Here is a 16,752-nt window from a genome sequence, read left to right as displayed (position 1 = left end):
TTATCTGGGATGTATATAACATTTACAGCGGCCAGTCGTTTATACCATTCCTACTAAATTAAATCAGTGTTGAACATAAAAATACAGGCTTAAAGACAGTGGGGTATTTCATCTCTTTTAATGTAACAAAGAAAAACAATCTCCCAATAAATACAACACAGACAGTGACTGCTGAACATGAGAGGTAGAGAGACTTTGAGAAGACAGCAGAATAGCAAGACTTTAAGTTTGAGCTTTCTGAAATTTTAAAAAACTGCAACTAAAATGAAAAAATAATAATAATAATAATGTCTTTTGTAGGTGTTGTGTAGCATTTAATCTGTTTTATGGTTGTATCTGGCGCTTTACCTAAATCTGTACTTTCTCCATAAAACAGAAAAAATGTTTGGCAGAGGAGTGACACAAAGGTCTCATACTCAAGTTCCGCTGTGGATTTCTTTACTGCATCATCAATATTGCTACAATCACTAATATTGCCACATAAGGCCCTGCCGTTGCAGCCAGAGCGTGACCAGTAGTAGTTCTGCTGCAATACAGAGGTGAGCATGTTACCCTGCACTACAAACCTGTCTGGTCTCTACAGACCACCCAGCAGAGTTGCCCTGACAGCCCCACCCCCCCAGGGTCCCTCGGGGCCGATCACGCCTCCGTTTCCGTGATCGAGGTCGGCGGCTTCAGACTGGGAAGCCCATCCACCACACAGGCTCTGGGCTCCTGGTCCTGAACAGGCCCTAACTACGGCAGCAGCAGCAGCTGGTGTGGAGATGAGACGGCCTTGGCTTCAGGAACTACACACACAACGTGCCGATATGAATACAAGCAACTGTGTAATTAACGGTGTTAAAAGTTTGGCAAGATGAAATGCTCTTTCCAGAAAGGTTAACATTTTCCTTTTTCCCTTTTCACCATTCCTAACTGAGGTCTTATAGCTGATAGTCTCTGATCAACAGTGATGCAGAAATCCCTTTTTTGTCACTGACTGAAAGGTGGCGGTCTCTGGTAAGGACCATTGTCACTCATGAGTTTCCGACAGAAAGTAAAAGGTGTGTACCACATCTGAAGACGACAGTAACGCATCAAAGTACTTTCAATGGAGTGCAATAATTCAAGAGTGTTTTTGTGAGAGAAGGCTAAAGTGTAAGAATCAGGCTCTGTGTGTCTGTGTGTGTGCATGCATGCATGGGCACCCACAAACACACACACTCACAAAGACAGTTGGCATCGGAGGAGTGCGACTAAGAGCACAGAAATGTTACAAAAAGACCAAAGTGTTGTAGGAGCCACCAGAAGTACCAGAAGGTTTTGTGCGTTATTTTGTTTTTTAAAAGAGGTCTTTCACGAATGTCTGTATAGCGTCGGACAAGCCTTCGGCGAAATTCGATGTTAACACGAGGCCCCCGTCTCACGCTGTCGAGTGTAGAGACCCCAAGGGCCCCGCCCCCACATGCCTCTGAGCGCTTCTGAGTGGTTCTGAGCTAACATTAGGCCTCTGAAAGAGATCAAGGTTAATAATGTTCCAGTTTTTAATAGCAATGATTATATTTGACCTAAGCAACAATATTAAGAAAAGGCAGAGATCTGTTTCCTTTCCTCTCCTGCCTTCCTCGGAAAGCTGCATGAAAGAAGGCTTGATGAAAGATTAAACTGGTTAAAAGAAAAGGCAAAGTGTTCTTCCCTCTCTGTGAGTGTATGCTGATATGACTTCCCTCTCTACCTCCCCTGACAAGCAGACGTCTCTCCATTCCCCCTCCACCCCCCTCTCTCTCTCTCTCTCTCTCTCTGTCCCTGGAGCTGAGGAAGTTTGTTCAGACTTGTAACCCAGAAAAATAAGATGTATTTATTTAGACTCTGGAGCCCAGCTAACGAAACTGGGCTTTTAAAGTTAAAGAAACTGGGCTTTTAAAAAGGTTAAACTTCTGATGAGTTTGTCTTCCCCACTCTCATCCCCCTTCCCTCTCTCGTCTCCCCTCCCCCTTCTCTTCTGTTCACATGTACGCCCCCCCCCCCCTCCTCCTCCTCCTCTTCCTCCTGTTTAGCTGTGGGACTTCAGCTTGCTCCACGGGTTGGTGCCGCGCACATCGATGGGCGGCTCGCTGGAGTAGATGTGGTTGCAGAGGTCCTCCAGTGGGGGCTCGGGGTCAGTGGTGGCGAACTGAGCTGCATCCTCAATCTCCTTACGCACCTCCACGTCAATTTCCTGCAGAGCAACACACACACACACACACACACACAGACAGACGGTAACAATGTTACTCGCGATTACACTACAGGGTTACAATGTTACTACACAAGTGTACTGTATGTGTGTATGAGAGAGAAAGAGACAGAGCGTGTGTTTTACCTTGAGCTCCTCCACGGTGGCCATGTTGTTCTGAAGCATGCGATCCTTTAGCAGGGAGATAGGGTCACTCTTACTACGCACCTCCTGGATTTCCTCTCGTGTCCGGTAGCTGATGAGTACACACACACACACAAAATAACTTCAATATTTTCTCTCAGTATTACTATGCATCAACCACTGCACCTGTTCAAATCTAATCTTACACATGTCGATAAAAAATCAGGAGATCAACAAAAAAAAAAAAACAGCCAAAATATTGATTTCTACATTTCAAAATAATTCTCATCCATCTCCCTCTAATATGCGATAAGCATAAAGAAACCTGATCCATCAAGCTGTGTTGTGATCATGATGAAATCTGATCCATCAATCTGTGACATGACCGTGATGAAATCTGATCTATCGATCTGTGACATGACAATGATGAAATCTGATCTATTGATCTGAGATGTGCTGAAATCTGCCTATCGCCACCTCTGCTAAGTAATCACCATGGACACTCACCTGACTCCAGGGTCACTCATACTGTGTCCATGGTAACGGTATGTCTGCAGTTCCATCAGCATAGGACCCTGGTTTTCAAATTACAAAACAATTTCAATGCACTTAAAAACACACAAGGTGAAAACATTTATTGTTTCTCAATATATATATATATTGAGAAAATATATATAATCTGACATAGATACTATTAATATGTAAACACATAATGTGTACGTACACATTGAAGACATAGATATACTATTAATTAGGGGTGTGAATCGCTCATGTAAAAGACGATACGATTCACATCTAGATACATGGGCACGATTCGATACAAGAAAAGATACATGTTCATAAAAAACGATTCAGTACGATTCGATGTGATGCGATTCGATGCAGTTCGATGCAGTTGAAGAATGGAAAGCATTCTGAAAGATTTTTTATCCTTTGCTTAAGGTGCACATTAATTTTATATTATAAATTATCATGGTCATGTCAATTAGGCAAAAACAAATGTGTGAATATGATTATCTAAACTGAGGTTTGTATCATATATTGTATTGAAATGAAAAAAGAATAGTCTACATTTCAGCCAAACAAAGCAGCCAGATACAACATAAAATACATTTTTATAGACTTTATAGATTTTATAGAGTTATATCTGATTGTTTTCAAGGAGCTGTAGCCTATTGTTGAGGTAAGACAATACCGAAATAAAATAAAACGGTGCTTAAGACAATCTTGGCCTTTTCTCATAGCCTACAAGAACAACATAGGCCTAGATATCAATGAACTGGGCCTATTTTGTTCCAAGTCTGAGTGAATATGAACAAAATAATAATAATTTGTACACCGTTTTAGCAGCAAGGGCCAAATTATTCTTTAACATTAAGGAAATCCCTTCATCAAACGTAAGGCTACTCTACAGACTATCGTTGCCGTTTAGGAATGCTATAGTAAGTGTTTTCGCGCTGGATTTTGACAAACAAAAGAGTAAAATCTGTCAAACACCGACAGAGTGCGAGTTGTCACGTGCTTAAGTTGCAGTAGATGTATGGGTAATGAAGTCCTTTGTCTACTTTGGGCAATGAGTGTAGCCCAAAACGCACTTCATTACCCACAAATCCGTGCCACGTGTAGTTTCAAAACAGGAACTGGGATGAACGCGCTGCTTGCAACGTAAATCAGAGTCTGAGCGAGCAGAAAAGGTTATGAACCGATTTTAACAAGTAAATCGATATAACGACCGGTTCATTTCAGTTTTATTCCGATACGGGGCTTCATATATCGATGTAGCCGTATCTTACACGTTAAAAACGGATACCGATACGTATCGGTTAATCTTTACACCCCTACTATTAATACATAAACACATAAGGTGCTCAAGACACATACAAGACAAACACACACACGCATAATCGCACAAACCTTTCCAGAGCGGCAATAATCAGCTGCGAACTTGGTAGCCTCCCTCACACACAGGACATCCATGCCATCCACCTATATGCGTACACACACAGGGTAACAATGTTACTACATGATTACACTACAGGGTTACAATGTTACTACGCGATTACACTACAGGGTCACAATTTTACTACACAAGTGTACTATATGTGTGTGTGAGATGGTGTGTGTGTGTGTGAGAGAGAGACCATCGTCACCCATGAGTTTCCGACAGAAACTGTGTGTGTGTGTGTGTGTGTGTGTGTGTGTGTGTGTGTGTGTGTGTGTGTGTGTGTGTGTCACACACATCACCCTACACACACACACACATATAGATAGATAGACACATCACCCTACCCGTATGCCTGGGATGAAGTCTCCTCTCTTGTAGTAGTCGGTGCTGGCAGCGGCGCGCTCCACTGCAGTGCCCATGCCGTACTTGTTGTTCTCGCAGATGAAGATGCAGGGCAGCTTCCACAGGGCCGCCATGTTGTACGTCTCAAAGATCTGCCCCTGGAGCGGTCAGCAGATAGAGTGTGTTAGGATACAGTGTTAACATTTGTGAGTACACCTCTATATAAACAGTCTATTATGATTATAAACACCTCATATAAACGCATCAGTTTATCAGTCTACAACCATTCAACAATCAGAACTAGAAGCTAGCAAAGGAAGCTCTGTTAGGCTAGTAAAGAGAGCTAGCATAGGAGGCTCTGAAAGACTTCATGTGTATGATATAACATGTATTTAATCAAAAGTCACCTTCAACCTGAAACCCTCACCTGATTTGCAGCTCCGTCACCATAGAGACTGACGCAAACCTGGTTCTTGTCCAGGTATTTACAGGCCAAGGCAACACCTGCACCTAGAGGGACCTGTACCACACACACAAAACACACAGAGGAGAGAGAAAGAGAGAGAGACGCAAACACAGGCCTAGATTAAAACACACAGTAACAGATTGATAACCCTAGTTTAGAGCCTAAACCTGCCACCCACAGTTCTTATGTATTCCTTTTTATATATATTTATAAAAAGGTGAAATATCTGGTGATATTTTCCTTATTCTGATACCGGTGCAAAAAGATAAATGAAGAAGCATCAAAGCTAACGGGTATTGTTTTAGCAAGCAAACAGAACCGCGGAGAGCTGAGCTGGATGAGGTCACATGACTCACCTGAGCTCCCACGATTCCATTTCCCCCGTAGAAGTGCTTAGTGTACATGTGCATGGACCCGCCCTTTCCTTTTTGGATTCCTCCCCGACGACCTGGACACACACACACACACACACAAACACTCAACTACTGCATAAGTACACACACACCTCACCATAAGTACACACACACACTCACACAGAAGTACACACACACACTCACACAGAAGTACACACACACACACTGCTTAAGAACACACGTACACACACACTACATCCTTTTCCTTAGCAATTCTCACCTAACATCCTGGACGGACAGACATATACACACACACACACACACACACACAAACACACACACACAGCTACTACATCAGTACACACATACACACACCCCCCAAACACACACACATACTCACACATAAGTACACACACACACACACACTCACACATAAGTACACACACACACACTGCTTAAGAACACACGTACACACACACTACATCCTTTTCCTTAGCAATTCTCACCTAACATCCTGGACGGACACACATACACACACACAGCTACTACATCAGTACACACATACACACACCCCCCAAACACACACACACATACTTTCAGCAATTTATCTACAGTGTCCCGGACACCCCTCCCCCCCTGATTCCCAGCATTTCTCACCAGTCAGCTCGGCCAGGATTTCCCTGACGGTGCCGCCGCGTGTCATTGTGTATCCGTGGGCACGGTAGGCAGTGATGAGGTGGTCCGACAGTGTGATGCCCCCTTCAATGCCAACTGCACAGGCCTCCTACACACCATATTACACAAGTCAGTGTATGAACATAGGTATACGAGCATGCATATAAATGGTGGAACGTGGAAATGCACCCATAAGTATGTGTTATGTGTGTGTGTGTGTTCATACAGAGATCAACCCCCTGAAAGGTCTATGTGTGCATTTGGGTGGTGTGTGTGTGTGTGTGTGTGTGTGTGTGTGTGTGTGTGTGTGTGTGTGTGTGTGTGTGTGTGTGTGTGTGTGTGTATACGTGCCTGTCCATCATAGAGATGGCAGAAGCCGCGGATGATCTTCTGCTTGTAGAGCTGGTCAGCCTTGAGCTCCATGCGCCGCATCGTCTGCATGGTCCTGTAGTACTGCAGACCCTCCTCCCTCGTCAGCACTGCCACCGTGGGCGGGCCTTCCTCCAGCTTATGCAGGTCACACTTCTACAAATAACAACAACAATCAGCACAGAGCAGGGCTGTACGTTAACTCTTTTTGTTCATAGCACAGGTGCTACAGAGGTTGATAGTTTTGTAGCACAATCCACAAAAACTGTAGCATCTGTATGTAAGTTATAAACATGTCATGTGTAGGCTAATCTCTAGAAAGCATTTTAAATAAGGGGTCACTGGTGCTAAGCTGGTAAAGCATCCATAACACACTGATTTTTGTCGCATGTGCTACATATACAGTATGTAGCACTGTAAAAACGTGAGTCTCACACAGGTCACACGTTCGACAGACTGACGAACAGGTGTCACTCACCTTGATGTCGAAGGATGCCTGCGGGGTGAAGTCTGCGTAGCCCCTAGAGGAGAGCACCACCCGAGCGCCCTGTAAAAGAACACCAACAGACATCAGTTCACCTCCCTACACACTCGTACACACACACACAAGTTTACCTCCCAATGCACTTGTACACACACACACACACACACACATCAGTTCACCTCCCAATACACTCGTACACACACTCGCATACACACATACATCAGTTCACCTCCCTATACAATCGCATACACGCACGCACACACACACACACACTCAGCTCAGTAGATTGTGGGAATGTTCTTTGGCAAACTACACATTTTAATCAAAAGCTTAATCACAATTCCATAACCATTATACTAATTATAACTTATCTACTGATTGCATTATTATACATTAATTAGCAATTGTTAGCATATCACTGTGTTACTCTTCATTCTTCTTTCATTGCCGTTTGTGTTCTGAAGAGCAAGGCAGATGCAACAGCGACAAACCTAAGTCCTCTCTGTGGTAGCATTAGGACAATCTAAAAACCAAGCATTGGCAAATCTAAAAAATGGGATGTATTTGCATGCATATGTGGGTGAGGCCATTTCCTGTCCGTTCTTTCTGAACCAGCAGGCAGGCAGTCTCTGCCTCCTACCCACCACTTCCACCCTAACCAATCCCAAAACTCAACCAGACCAGTGACATTACATGGAGCAGGAGGTCATTGGGGACTCACTCAGGGACTTCCCTTTCTTATAAATCAGCACATTCACCATCTCATCCCTGGGAAAAAGTTTACACTCCACAACTATCACATCCCTACCAACGTCCGTACATTGTCTGCCAGGAAAAACTAGACAGCCTTGGTCCTTCCGGGTTTTTTTTAAATCATGCCCCCAGAGTGTAACACTGTAGCTGTCTGGCAGCTCTAGCTGTTGTTTTTTCCATGCCAACAGTACTTGGTGACCTCGAGAAATCTATTTGAGATCTATGTGAAATATTGCCAGAGTTTTTCTCAAACATCTGCTGCTGGTGCTCAATTACAGGTAGTTCACACTAGCTACTGGCTAACACATGCTGCTGGACCAGCTGCAAGAATAGCACCACTCTGGGATAGTGTGTCGAGGGACTACCAGGGTTCGTTGGCATAGTGCCCAAAGTTTAAGGTTGGTTCATGTGTGAGCCGTTATGCAGAGTTTGAGATGAGTTTGTGTGAGAGCTGGTTAGCACAGCAGGCAAGACAGAAGAGAGTGCAGGTACTCACAGCAAGCTGTGGTCCTAGAGTCTCTTCGGTGCTGCCACCAGGACTGGTGCCTGGGTTCTGGTGTGGCTGCAGGTCGGCAGAGTCAGAGTGTGCAGGTATGGGGGCAGGGGGCGCTGCTGAGTCAGAGTGTGCAGGTATGGGGGCAGGGGGCGCTGCTGAGTCAGAGTGTGCAGGTATGGGGGCAGGGGGCGCTGCTGAGTCAGAGTGTGCAGATATGGGGGCAGGGGGCGCTGCTGAGTCAGAGTGTGCAGGTATGAGGGCAGGGGGCGCTGCTGAGTCAGAGTGTGCAGGTATGGGGGCAGGGGGCGCTGCTGAGTCAGAGTGTTCAGGTATGGGGGCAGGGGGCACTGTAGAGTGCGGGAGGAGAGAGTCTGAGGGGGAGGGCACTTCATGTGAAAGTTTGGGGAAGGTTAGGTCTGCGGATGTTTCGAGTTGGGATGGGGTTGGGTTTAAGGCGAGGTTGAGATTTCTGGCTTCGGGCGCTTGTTCATTGTGACTCATACCTAAACTCAATTCTGTTTGTGTGCATTTGGTAGAGTCTGCTTGAGGTAAAATTAGCTCCAAGTCTGCTTCTGTTGTTTTACTGAGATGGCGGTCCACTTCTTCCTCTGTTAGTGTGGGCATTGTTACAGTCGAGTTTTCCTCTACAGATTTCTGAAGTGAGGCTAGATCCAACCCTACTTCAGGTGAAGCCTGTTCTTTTATAATATCATGTAAATTTGTTTGTAGATCTGTTAGCTTAGTTAGACTAAGCTCAGGTTCCATGCATGACTGAATGAGGATTTGGTCTGACTCTAGCTGGTCTGGTGATACCAGATCAGGCTTGGAGGCTGTTTGTAGTGTCTTTGAACGTTCAGCGGCAAATTCTACAGGACCTGAGCAGACAGCAGGAGGGGCTGGTGAGGTTTGGGCACCTGCAGAAGGTTCCTGGGTGATAGACTCTGAGGAAAGGGGGCCAAGAGGGACACCCTCGGTTTCAAAGCTGGGTTCAGCAGAGGGTGCATCATTTAGCCTGACTTCATCAGCCCCACGGAGAATGGGTATGTAACCAGGGGAGGAGGGCAAGGAATGCTCTCGAGGGCAAGGCTGGAGTCGGTCACCTCCACGGAGGGAGTCAGGATGCAAAGAGGTAAGGCGAGCATCGGCAGGTGTGGAGGAGTGTGTGTGGGAATGTGTGTTGTGTTCAGGGTGTGACTGGACTTTGCACTGGACGGGCTCTGGTGGGGGGGAAGTGATGTCAGCAAGTTCGCCCTGATTGGCCAGCAGCTGTAGGATGGCTCTCCGAGTGGAGTACTAGACGAAGGGGAAAAGATTGAAAAGTGATACATCACTGAAAGCTCAGGAAGTAACTCCAACATGGCGTCCAAACCACAGAACCGTACAGTCCCGACTGACTCAATGAAGGAGGAAAAAGAACCTCAAACCCGTGGGCTTGAACCATCACTAATGAGACTCCAGGTGGCGCTGTACTAACTAGGGGTGTGCACACAGACAACTTGAAATATCTGAACGACCGATAGTGTTAACCAACGTTTTATAAGTACGCCAACTCTGATTTTATGGGTGCATCAAGAGCTATATCTATAGCATCATACCGCACCGTACAGCACAATACTGCACTATACACCAAACTGCACCCTACATCACCATACTGTACTGTATCGTACCGTACCATACCATAGCATGCAGCACCTTGCAGCACCTTACCGCACCTTACCGCACCCTACCTCACCGTATTGCACCATACTGCACCCTACAGCACCATACCGTACCATGCGCCACCATACTGCACCATACCGCAACATACCGTATCATGCCTTCAATGAACTGAATACAGTAACGTGTACACAGGGGCATTTTTTCCCATAACTAAACCAGACCGTGACTTTAAAACCAAGACATGTACAAAACTGTTGTGTCCCAACATTTTCCTTTGAGCTGCAAGCCATTAGCAAATTAGCAATATGCCATGTTAAGCATAGCTCAAGGTGAATGGAATCTGTCAAAACTGTACGGTCTGATCAAAATACTTTTTGCTTGATTTCCTTTTTTTTTTGTTGCTTTTGCTGTAGTGAGCTTTTTAGCAAAATTTGATGGCCACAAAGTGGTGTGAACCGTATCGTGACTTCTGTATAAAATTACATCCCTGGTAGTTACCTAAGAAAATATAAAAGTAGAGCCAGAGAAGGAGAGCAAAGGCCAGATGATGAAGGACAAGGGGTGGCGACGGTAAAGTAAAAAAAAAAAAAAAAAAAAAAAAAAAAAATGGGTGTAGATGAGACCATGAAAATTGTGTGAATAAGAAAACAATGTGTGAAAGAGCAGAAGTACAGGTTTAAGATAAAGAAAGCGTTATGTTACACTTTGCTGTGATGCAGGAGAGCTTCAGTCACTTAACCTCTTCAAAGCGAGATTAGCCTTAGCAGCTTAGCCTTAGCAGTACACCCCAAACAGCACTAGAGTGCCTCAGCTGATGGCCAAGCTAGCTGACTAGCTAAGTAGCTCCTTACCTCTGAGGCCACCTCGGCTCCCTTTTAGTAGGCAGCCAAAAAAGACAGAGAGGGAGAGAAAGGAGATGTGAGAGATGGGAAACCGTTCAATACGCGTACAATGGTTAGCAATTAGCAAGCCTGCCAACCTAGATTAAAAATATATTTTTTTTTAAAAATCACAGTAGTTCCCAATTTTCATTGCAATATCACAAGGAATAGTACAATGTTGTATAACACCAGTGATTAATTTAGGCTAAAATCGAGTATGGGAGATCAATTTGACCTTAAATTAGCTTGACAAGGTTTAATGACCATAGCTACCACAGCATTCTTTACTATTTCAGTTGTAATTAAAGTCACAGCTTATCGGTAAAACTAAGCCAATTATATATAATTTGAAACAAAGTATTTTGAAATAAAACACAGTATAGCCTCATTAAATAGTGCCGCAACAAATGGCAGTCAAACTGACTAGTATTAGAATGAATATGGCAATATTGTGTGATATACAGTAGGTTTTCTTGGGGGGCCACAAATCACATTACTGATAGTGGTTATTGAAATCAGCTGTGTCAGCATTCAGGCTAAATAAAATTAGCACCTTTAAGTATTTTTATGACATGATCAATTGAATTTTATGCACTGTGTGGATTAATGGCCTAAAAAAATGGGAATGTATCCAGAAAACAAACAAGTTTATCTTTTCACCGTATAGTTACACAATAAACTAGCCTCTCGCTGTACATTTTGAAGCTTGTTTGTAAAAAAAGATTAAATTCACAAATGCAGAGACAAACTCCATGCTATGAGCAGGATAGTTCAGGTGTGCCATGAACCCCGTGTCTACACAATGTCCTGCCCTCTTCTCTTTGTTGACACCAGGCAGGCAGCGCTCACACAACACTAATGCCGGTTACTGCCCATTACTGTTACCAAACTGTTGTTTTCTGTAAACCACACAGACAAGAAGCAACAGCTGAGCTCAATGTCACATAGTAATAACAAAAACTGGTTCTAAAAAAGCATGTTCCCACAGAACAGCTAAGTGAGTATCTGAACTGACCTGATTGCATGGGCTACTACAACTAAGTTCTGAACCATCAGATGCACAGCCATTACATTACATGACCAGAACTTGTTAATTTGCAACCTGTCCTAATGCAAGAATATCTGGACTTAGGGAATTTAGTGCATATGAAGAACTTCAGCCGACTTCTGTGTACATGGGACTGTGAAAAATGTTTAACGTTGGCGTCATTTTGATACGAAACCTTCAAATACATACCCATTTTTTGCAAACATAATTTCATACGGTTAGATGAGCTCTGAGAAAAACCTTTACCTTTGATGTTACATGGCCTGCACCACGTACTTTGACTCGCAAGCTAATATTCATGCTTTCCGTAAGATGAAAAATAAGAAGTCTAATAGATCAAGGATACTTAAGTTAGGCCCTAGCTCTAGACCACAACAGAATTCGTTATACTATACTGCAGACCATTATATATAAGCTACAGACACTGTAGGCAATAACGTTACAGTTCAAGCTAGGTCACGCTAGCCTAGAATGGTGTGCTACTGGACGTTGTGAAATTAGCTCACCACTTAAGCATATTAAGTACATTCGTTTTAATTCAGATTAAAACGTCGACATTGGGCAGTGTCAAACATAAAGTTAACTAACGTTAATCGTTAAACAGTCTAATGAGCCGTAGTCTGAAGTTAGCTGCTATGCTAGTCTAAGCTCAGGCTAAGATGCCTTTCCTGTGACACTTCACAGGACGACCATGAAAGTGATACAGGACGTTAGCATGACCATAGATACAGGGTATCTCCCAGGCCAACGCATATATAACAACAACAGCCCAGTTTATACCAATTCTATTCGAATTCAACACCAAAGCAATACCCACAGCATGCCAACATGCTACCTATTTTAGTAAAACGTTAAGATCCTTGAAAAGTAGCGCTAGCCAAAGCATTAGCTAACTAGCTTGCTAGCTGACAAGGTCAGTGGCTGTTGATATGTTACGCTCTTCTACAAATTGTCAAAACATTCATTTTACACATAGGGTTAAAGTGGAGGCTACTGTTGCATCTGACAAAAATAACCATAAACACAAAGAAAACGTACATTCTTGCTGGCGGTTCCCCGCAAAACGTTGGATATGATGGACAGCATCTTCTGCATACTACAGTTCCCTTACTAGCTGCCTCCAGATGGGACGGTCGCACCGTTCCCAAAAAAGTGACGTCAGAGTTTATGTGACTGCTGTTTTTACGTCATCTGGTGGCGCCACCAATTTTTTTTTTTTTTATTTATAACAAAAAACATGCCACTTTGCTTTTAGCCCATGGGCCAGAGCAGAAGTTGGTATCACCAAAGTTGGCAAAATCTAGCAATGATTTTCGTAATCCTCTATGTCTGAGAGATATGTTTTGGTATGATAACCTTTTCTAAGTGGTAGCTTAGTTGTATTTTTACTGGCTTTTATACCCATACCCAGTACAATTCACAATACATGCCTATCTGTAGGTATAGATGTATGCAAGTGTGTGGGATGATACGATATGTTTTGATCTATGTTATATCATATGTAGATGGCATAGGCTTTTAGAAAATATACAGTTTAGATGGATAATTTAGCTTTCCATGAATTACATAGGCTAAAATGTATCAGTCATACACTTCTTCACCTATATAATATAGGATTAGATAGAGGCTAAAGACTAAAAGTGGGTGGGTCAAATCCAAACTCTTGCTATATCACATCTAGAGAGTATGGGCTTTTAGAAAATATATGGGTTAGATAGCTGAATACACTTACACATACACAGCTATTTTAGACCCATAACTAATAGCTGTCCATTGAAAATGATGCATTTCAATGTAATGGAAAATACATTACAGAACTAAGGTATAGTGGTATGGAGGAAGTTGGGAGATGTCTCAATGCACATTATATCACATCTAGAATATATAGACTTAAAATATATTTTAGGGTAATAAATCTGTTTTCCTTAATGATACCAGAACTATGAACGGAGATGCCATGATATTTAAATTTTAAAGAGAATGCATGTAGATCTTGCATAACTATTGGGCCTAAATTCTGTTTTTTCAATTAGTCTGGAACTAGATTTGTTTTCTGAACATTCTACAGTACAAATATAAACTGCCAACTTTAGAGTGTGTTGGTCAGTGTTGCCAGGTTGGGCAGATGCCCGCCCAATTGGGCTTCTTTTGACTTCGTTTGAGCGTAATTGGGCGGAAATCACTCACCCCAATCTGGCAATACTGGTGTTGGTGTTTGCAGGGTCACAGGCCAGTATGTTAGCCTGATGTAGTCATCCTCAATTCTAGTCAGAATATGAGTCTGATACTGCTCCATTGGGACATAATTATGGGGCGTGTTTCAACCGATACAGGGGGGGAATGCCTCTGCACTCAATTGGATAGACCTAACCGGTCCGTGTAACGCTTTGCAGTGCTTTGTTCTATTTGTTCCATCCATCTGGTCCAAATAAAAAATGTGTTCGATAATCCAATTTTCAATTTGTTTTAACTGGTCAGCAAATAGATAATTGCTGCTATTTTCTAAATGTGTCATTAGTCACGCAAGATAAAGAAAACAGAAACTGGATTGGAAACAAAAGTAAAATTCAGTTAATATTGGATTTTGGCCCCTTTTTTTACTGTTTTTGTTGGGCTGAACCACGCGTAGGGGTGGGTGACCTGATAGATATTGGCGCGCGATGTTGGTGATCACATTTTATCAGCGGATGTAGAGCATAGACTGTAAAAAATAGATGTAGAGATGGAGGGCTATCAAACACAGTTCCGCTTGCATCAAGGTGCCAAGCGATTGATAATGTCAGCTCGAGATCAGAACTTCAGATTAATAAATGGATAAACGGATAAATTAGGCTCACCGTTGTGTCTTCGTTTAGCCTAATGAAACCTAGTCTAGCGTAAAGCGTTAAATAAGCAAAAATACCATGTCAAACAGTGCTCGGGGTAGCCTGTATAGTCCGGTATAGCCAAGACTGACGTCGATGGCAAAGCATTCTGCTTTGGGGAATTATTTGCTATGGCCATGGTATTCAAATATAGGCTACTGTAGATATGTTCAACATAGGCTTATGTTTAACGTGCCTTCTCCCAAAAAGTTTGTCATTCATCTCTAAAGTAATGAGTCAAAATCACAAACAACTTCAGGCGGCGCTCCCTTCCACCATCTAGCCTGGCCCAGCTAGATGCTGTTCTCCCCCCGGCCTGGCCCAGCTAGATGGTGTTCTCCCCCCGGTGTTCGTGGTTCAGTCCAACCACAAGGGCAAAAAAGGAAAATTAGAAAATTGACGCATCATTTCAATTTTTAACTTCTGAACAGAAAACCGTAACTGTGCTCAATTGAAAATCAAAATAAGCAACAATAACCCATTTACTGTGCCGTCCTAAAGAATGGATAACGGATTTTTAAGCCTATTTTTATATTTTTTCATGTGAATTCTGCAAATAGAACATAGCACTGCAAAGCGTTACACGGACCCTAACCAATCAGAGCAACGAAATAGCTTACCGTGAGGTGTAAGAAAACACACGAACCATCCTTCTCCACAAATGCCTCATTGTTTTCTGGTCTTTTGTAAAAGTTAGTGCCGTCAATAACTCCTAGCCTACAACACTCATTATCGAAATCTAATAGATTCGTAGTAGGGTAGGCTATTAGGAAAAAACTGATAGCCTATATCCCCTCCGTTTTTAAAAATAATTTTGTTGAACACTGATATGCTACAAACATGTTGAACAGCTCGGAAAGGCTGTCGCAAATCCCTCGAACAGGTGGTCAGGTGGACAATCAAAAAATCCAGTGGAAACTAGACAGAAGTGTGTAGGCCAATCAAATTTTTCTACTTTGTCACCTACAGAGTTTGACAGGTACGATCTTTCGAAATGCCATGTTATTTCCCATTGACATTTCACGACCGGAAGTTGGATGGATACGGAGGTTACAGAGGCGGGACTTATTCTGGAGAGGTCTATGCAACAGCGCTGTTTTCCCTTGATGAAAGTGAAACTACGAGTTTTCCCACATCTCAACTTTGGCCAAAGTTTTCAGAAATAATCGTTTTCAGTGAAAACCTCATTAAATAATATGCATTTTCCATATGGGGTCTTAAAAGCCATGTATCCTTCTAGCCACCGTTTTTGTTTCAAACATAAGCCTAATCTAAGCGTGCTCAGATGACGTGATAGACCAGGCGCTGTTGCTCACCTGTCCATCATCGTAAAACCCGGTTTGATTGGTCTGCCCGATCTAGGGCGAGCATACTTGCTCCACAATGGAGCAATGCCAGACCGAACTTCCCGACCTCAAATGTTGTGGGCGGGACTAAGTTCGGTATGGCACCCAGGCTACCATGTATGTGGATGGAAGCAGTTTAGTTAGGCTACAGAACAACATGGCTGTAGTGTCAAAAACAGATTACAAGGTGAGTCCTGTTTATTTTTATTTGTGTTATGATTCAGATGTGTGAGAATGAGTAAAGATATGACCAATGACTAGGCTACTTGTGAAAGACTAGATATAATAACCCTACCGGCCCAAGTAAGGTACTAACATCATTATCAAGCAATGTCTGCTGTAAACTGTACTTCCCCAATTTGTGTGTGAACAAAAGAAAGGACAAAAATAATATACAGAGATGTAGCCTATGTGTGAGAGAGCAGCTTCAGTTGGTAGGCTAACTGAATTTACTGTATTTGAATTTGGAATTTTGAGTGGCAGAATACTGATGATGCACAGTCAAGCCACAGCTCAAGCCACTACTCTCACTCTCTTCCTCACATACACACATACACAAACATGTTCTCTCCCTCACATACACACACACTCTCTCACACACACTTCATATATTCCCTCTGTCTCTCTCTCTCACACACACAGTCACACACACTGTTGCTAAGTAGGAAAAGGCCTGATTTTAGCACATCATTCCTGATATATCTCTGTTGCTTTCAAATTGTTGTACATCCCA

General features: G+C 43.0%; 1 protein-coding gene across 2 annotated transcripts; it reads right to left on the bottom strand.

Annotated features, from left to right (window-relative positions):
- Positions 1-102: 102 nt before the first annotated feature.
- pdha1a (pyruvate dehydrogenase E1 subunit alpha 1a) lies at positions 103-12,999 on the bottom strand. Of its 2 annotated transcripts, XM_042091655.1 has the most exons (12): positions 12,848-12,963; positions 10,732-10,752; positions 6,967-7,035; positions 6,471-6,644; positions 6,102-6,228; positions 5,448-5,539; positions 5,053-5,145; positions 4,628-4,783; positions 4,253-4,324; positions 2,846-2,913; positions 2,342-2,450; positions 103-2,197 (listed from the first exon to the last, which is right to left on the bottom strand). In XM_042091655.1, the coding sequence occupies exons 1-12, from the start codon at positions 12,902-12,904 to the stop codon at positions 2,033-2,035; spliced, it is 1,203 nt and encodes a 400-aa protein (XP_041947589.1). In that variant the 5' UTR covers positions 12,905-12,963; the 3' UTR covers positions 103-2,032. The 2 variants fall into 2 exon arrangements, with proteins under 2 accessions (XP_041947589.1, XP_041947590.1); XM_042091656.1 differs by lacking the exon at positions 10,732-10,752 and having other exon boundaries at positions 12,848-12,999.
- Between the last annotated feature and the right edge of the window lie 3,753 nt (positions 13,000-16,752).

This window comes from Alosa sapidissima, chromosome 5, assembly GCF_018492685.1.
Source record: "Alosa sapidissima isolate fAloSap1 chromosome 5, fAloSap1.pri, whole genome shotgun sequence".
NCBI lineage: Eukaryota > Metazoa > Chordata > Actinopteri > Clupeiformes > Clupeidae > Alosa > Alosa sapidissima.
Note: the sequence above shows the minus strand (reverse complement) of the source record. Positions and strands in the feature narration are given on the sequence as shown.

What these genes read in the sequence shown, in the direction of transcription:
- pdha1a (XM_042091655.1), bottom strand. Translation starts at nt 12,904, where the DNA reads ATGCAGAAGATGCTGTCCATCATATCCAACGTTTTGCGGGGAACCGCC. An exon ending in GCCATCTCTATGATGGACAG is followed by an intron (nt 6,229 to 6,470) that starts GCACGTATACAC and finishes TATGGTGTGTAG; the next exon opens with GAGGCCTGTGCAGTTGGCAT. An exon ending in ACTTCATCCCAGGCATACGG is followed by an intron (nt 4,325 to 4,627) that starts GTAGGGTGATGT and finishes GTACGCATATAG; the next exon opens with GTGGATGGCATGGATGTCCT.